General features: G+C 40.1%; 1 protein-coding gene across 1 annotated transcript; it reads left to right on the forward strand.

The window, feature by feature from the left end:
• The first annotated feature begins 978 nt into the window (after positions 1 to 978).
• LOC147460227 (putative methyltransferase PMT8) lies at positions 979 to 1,818 on the forward strand. The gene is made up of 2 exons (XM_086509987.1): positions 979 to 1,333; positions 1,454 to 1,818. Exons 1-2 carry the CDS (start codon positions 992 to 994, stop codon positions 1,655 to 1,657), a joined length of 546 nt encoding a protein of 181 aa, XP_086366113.1. The 5' UTR covers positions 979 to 991; the 3' UTR covers positions 1,658 to 1,818.
• Positions 1,819 to 5,085: the final 3,267 nt, after the last annotated feature.

A 5,085-nucleotide genomic window follows, 5' to 3' on the forward strand; every position in this document is an offset into this window, starting at 1 on the left:
TTAAGGAAATTTTACTTCTCGTCCGCCTGGTAAGACCTCGTTTTCCATTTGTTTACAATGCTCACCTGGTTTAGTTTTTAGGGTTTGTTTTACAGCAGAGCAGCATTTTCTCTCTCGGTTTTGTTGAATGTTTCAGTGCATTTTCTTGGTTCTTTCTGACAAGTCTGCATTGGCAGTGGCTGTCATTTTAGTAGGTTCAATCAGCATTCTTATTTTAACTTCTCGATCTCTTTCACTTAATCTACTACAATGCCAATTATTTTTGGCATTAAAGTCTCTCAAGCGTATCACGGATAAGAAGACTGGGTCTCACAAGTCGACAGCTCTACAGGAAGAATTTTTGTACCTGTTAAGTCAACATGGTTGACAACTGCAGATCTATTATGGGATCTACCCAGCCTTATGAGAAACCTACAGCAATATGTTTCTTTATTTCACTGTTAGGCCCAGGCATTATAGATAAACGGCAGTCACAAGTAGTCAAAGCTCTTGATCAGTTTTTAGCTTTAATCTTGTGTGAGCCAAGCATTGCAAATAAGGCAAGGAAATGTGTGCTGTTTGCCAGACCTTTTTTGCATATCGAGCAGATCCAATAATTTTTGCAGAAGTTTTTTGTCACTCACAACTGTGAAAGTGTGTTATTAGAACCCATTTACCAATTTTGCCTGGTGGTGTGATGTATGTTTATATTGTCCAACTTTATGTGTCTGTATAAAGATGTATGCGTTGGAGATTTTTAGCAAATTTTAGGCATTCATCACAAGGGATGTTGAGAAATATAGAGAGTGCTTCTTTTGTAGCTCTTTCTTGAGTTTTTTCTTTATCCATTTTCTTGTGTCTCTTGTTTTTCTGTTTTGTGAGTGTTTTGTTTTGCAAGTTCAGTCTTTTCTTTTTCTATGAAGGTATATACTTTATAAGATTTATGCTCCCTTTGAGTTTTGAACGAGTACCTTTTTGTTTGAAATGCATGCAGACTTGTGGAGTTATTTGAATGTTGGGGAATCACAGTTCTGCCAAAATGCGGGGCCACAATGATGGTTCACAAGGAAAACGCCTAGTACTCTCAGTTTGTCTAATGCTTGTGGCATTGTCCCTTGTATGCACATATTATGGGTCGTTTTTGAAAGCTGCTCTTCAGAATAAAAGAGATTCAATGCATCTGCAAGATGTTGGGGAGATGGCTTCAAGAAGGCTTGGCAGAAATGCAGTCGAAGACGATGATGCAAATGAAGCTGGCTCAGAACCGGTGGAAGGAGCACCAAATGCAAGTATCAGAGAAAAAGTATCTAACACAGAGGACAATGTTTTTGATGTGACCATCAAGACTTTTCCTGTAAGTCTCTTACATTCAATAGACTTCTGAAGGGTAGAGCGACCCTTGTGTCTTATATTTTAAAAAACTATTAAGACTCTGAGAAGCAACCTCTGATTTTGGCAAGACTTCTTCATGCAGTCTTGCGACATGCGACATTCCGAATTGATACCATGTCTGGATCGTCATCTCCATAGCCAACTTAAACTGAAGCTAAATCTTTCCTTAATGGAACATTATGAACGTCACTGTCCTCCTCCACATCGAAGGTTAAACTGCCTCATACCTCCACCTCCTAACTATAAGGTGTGTCTATTGTTGCTTTTATCGGTTCTCATGAAGTAGAGATGTATACAAGTTAGTATGATTGTGGAAGTGTTGATGAGAAAATAAATATTATGGTCCAGTGCCTCGATAGACCTGACCATAACAAAGTCAATTTGTCTTTTCTTTGTTCTAGTGATAACTTGTGATATGTGGTTTTAGTGTTCTTTTTCAAATCCAGTTTTTTTTATTTCGCTTTTTCAGTCCTTTTTTTCTCTTGCCTTATCCCCTAGTCACCTTCAAAGGGAGATCCTTTTGAATGAATGAAGCATATATATTGAAAATGGCAATCGATTTTGTGAGAGGTGGTCACACAAATGAAGTGCAAACCCTTAACTTGAAAAGAGAAACTATCACAAAATAGAACTTCTATTTAAGACACATTACTCACAAAATCTCTATCAGGATGGAATCATTGGTATGAGAATTGGCACCCCTTTTGTTCTATTTTGATTTACAAGTACAAAGTGTGCCCTTACAATTTTTTCACACAAGTTTGAATGTAGTGCTCTGTCAAGTCAAGGCAGAGACTTTTAATTGAGGTCCTTGGCCTGTTTACGTAGGCTCCAAAAGCATTTGGATGGAAAGCTGCTCTTCTATGAGCATGCTGTCCTCAAAAGCTACCTGTATGAGTGAGTATTTGTCTGCTAGGCCCAAAAAATAAGGCTGCCTTCTGTATTTGTGATATTGGCTTTTGGCAACGATCCTTGCTTTTCCCAGCTGGTGTCGATTTTGGTACTATGGCATGTGCCAAGTCAAGATTTACCGACTACGTAGTCCATATTGATAACATCTCCCGCACACTCGCCGCGCCTTTCCCCCAAAAGTAAAGTAAAGAAAACCACACACACACACACACAATCCCCCATCCTTTCTTTTCTGGGGCCTTCTTGAAAAATCGAATTGTCCATGATTGGGTACATATAATCCCAAAAGACACATGCTTGATTGAAAGTAGGACTTATCGATTCATCAACGTAGAGCAATAGAGAACAAAAGATTAAGTTGCGACAAAAACTTGTCAGAGTTTCATTTCCTATCGCAAGGTGGGTTCGACATCTCTCAAGAGTAGGATTATGGAGTGGGGGACTGTTTTTGTGGCTGTACCCAACCTTATGTGAGGTGGGCGTACCTGCCCGAGGCTTGGTGTGCCATGTATCTGATCATTGGGAAGGTGTGCTAGAGACAGGAGCCTTGTTCCTAGGTCAGTTTGGGATCAAAATCTGAGTTTATGCATTTGATGGCATTTTGGACATGTGGAATTTATTGATGGCTTCTCCTGATGGATATGAGTTGTGGGCTATGTCAGGTACACAGCTAACCCTATGTGCATGTAGACAAGCTAACTTCTACTTCTAGGGCTTAGGACAACCTAGGGAGTGTTTTGGTACCCTTGTGAGCTTGTATGCAGGTCTGCATGTCCACGCACTTTAGATCTAGGGCTTAGGACAGCCTAGGGAGTGTTTTAGCACCCTTGTGAGCTTGTATGCAGGTCTGCATGTCCACGCACTTTAGATAGATTAGTTGCATACCCTTTGAGTGCACGAGCACAGCCAGTGTCTACTAGGTGTAGGCACTAGGGAGTGTTCCCATACAGTAGCATTAGTATCAAGCCCAGGTGGTATCAAGGTTTTTAAATAAGTGATAGTTTGGCCCAACATTTAGGAGTCGTGGGGTTCCCCTGGCTTTGCCTAACCCATCCCTGCAAGATGTCACATGCACATGGCTCTGTGCGCCATGTGGACATGCTTCATTGAATTCCATAGTCAATTTTCTACATATCCCTAGATAGGAGTGTCTAAAATCCTAGGAGGATTAGTACCAGCAATTTTGTGAGCATGTTCGTAGTGCCTCTGTGTCCGGAAGAGTCCATTAGATTAGGTTTTCAAGTTTTGGAACCCTCTTGCATAAATTGATTGTACAATGTTGGGTTAAAGGCCTAAATAACCCCTTTTTGTACATTTTTGTACTTTGTCTAGGTTCATATTGAACCTGGACATAATTTTTTAAAGTCACTTATAATAAAAGTGGGAAAACCAAAAACTCACTTATTGAGTTTTCTCCAAAAACGTGAGCGCTCTCTCTCTCTCTCTCTCTCTCTCTCTCTCTCTCTCCCTCCTTCGATCCCTAGCGCTTCCTCTCTGATGCACTCCGCCTCCTACTTCTTGCCCCAATCTTGCACTACATCGCGATGCGCACCTACCGGTACCTTCTGCTTCGCGCTTTCAAATGGTATCAGAGCCCTAGGGTTTCAAAACAACCCTGTGCAGTCTGCTAAACAGTGAGTTAAAATTGCTCTTCTGCGATCAATTTCGCTTCCATCACGAAGCCCCTTGCTTCCAGAGTCGAAAAGGTCACCAAAACAGGCTATTTTTAGGTCAAAACAGGTGATTTACAGGTTATAACAGGTCAAAACAACAATATGCAGGTGTACCAAAGTTGTGGGATCACATGTATTGATGTTTGTCGTGACAAACTGAGTGAAAAACTGAGTACAGGTGTTTGAAATTGCACTTTTCAGTTGAAATTTCAGATTCGGACAGTTTCATGTAAAGAAATTGTGGTCTATCGTATGCAAAGTCTTGTGGTTGCTCCTATTTGCTGAAATTTTCAGCCTATTTGCTGACCGGGTCTATTGAGCTATCCATTCTTACCAAATGTGTAGTTGTGCCTGTTTTTACTATAAAAAGCGTTAAAGATTTTAAGATCGTTAGTTCCTTTTACATGTAGTTACAAATTCTATAGTCTCAATTTCCCACATGGTCATATGGCTTGACCGGGTGTGTTATCTTGAGCTATAGTTTCTTGCCAAGACACGTCTAGCATACCTTGGGTCTATGTGTCACAGATATACAATGTCTTCACTTTGTATATAGTTACAAATATAGTCTCAATTTGTCTCATGGTCATATGGCTTGACCGGGTGTGCCGTCTTGAGCTATCGATTTTCACCTTTAGTTCTTCTAGCTATCCATATGGCTTGACCGGCCGATCTCTTAAGCTATCCATTCTTACCAAATGTGTAGTTGTGTCTGTTTTTATCATAAAAAGCGTTAAAGATTTTAAGATCGTTAGTTTCTTTTACATGTAGTTACAAATTCTATAGTCTCAATTTCCCACATGGTCATATGGCTTGACCGGGTGTGTTATCTTGAGCTACAGTTTCTTGCCAAGACACGTCTAGCATACCTTGGGTCTATGTGTCACAAATATACAATGTCTTCACTTTGTATATAGTTACAAATATAGTCTCAATTTGTCACATGGTCATATGGCTTGATCGGGTGTGCCATCTTGAGCTATCGATTTCACCTTTAGTTCTTCTAGCTATCCATATGGCTTGACCGGGTCTCTTGAGCTATCCATTCTTACCAAATTTGTAGTTGTGCCTGTTTTTACTATAAAAAGCATTAAAGATTTTAAGATCGTTATTTTCTTTTACATGTAGT

Source organism: Adiantum capillus-veneris, chromosome 4 (genome assembly GCF_014529385.1).
Source record: "Adiantum capillus-veneris isolate H3 chromosome 4, ASM1452938v2, whole genome shotgun sequence".
NCBI lineage: Eukaryota > Viridiplantae > Streptophyta > Polypodiopsida > Polypodiales > Pteridaceae > Adiantum > Adiantum capillus-veneris.

Bases quoted from the DNA above. Each gene is read 5' to 3' on its own strand.
- LOC147460227 (XM_086509987.1), top strand. From the start codon at position 992: ATGTTGGGGAATCACAGTTCTGCCAAAATGCGGGGCCACAATGATGGT. The intron at 1,334-1,453 runs GTAAGTCTCTTA...TTCTTCATGCAG, and splicing joins TGACCATCAAGACTTTTCCT to TCTTGCGACATGCGACATTC.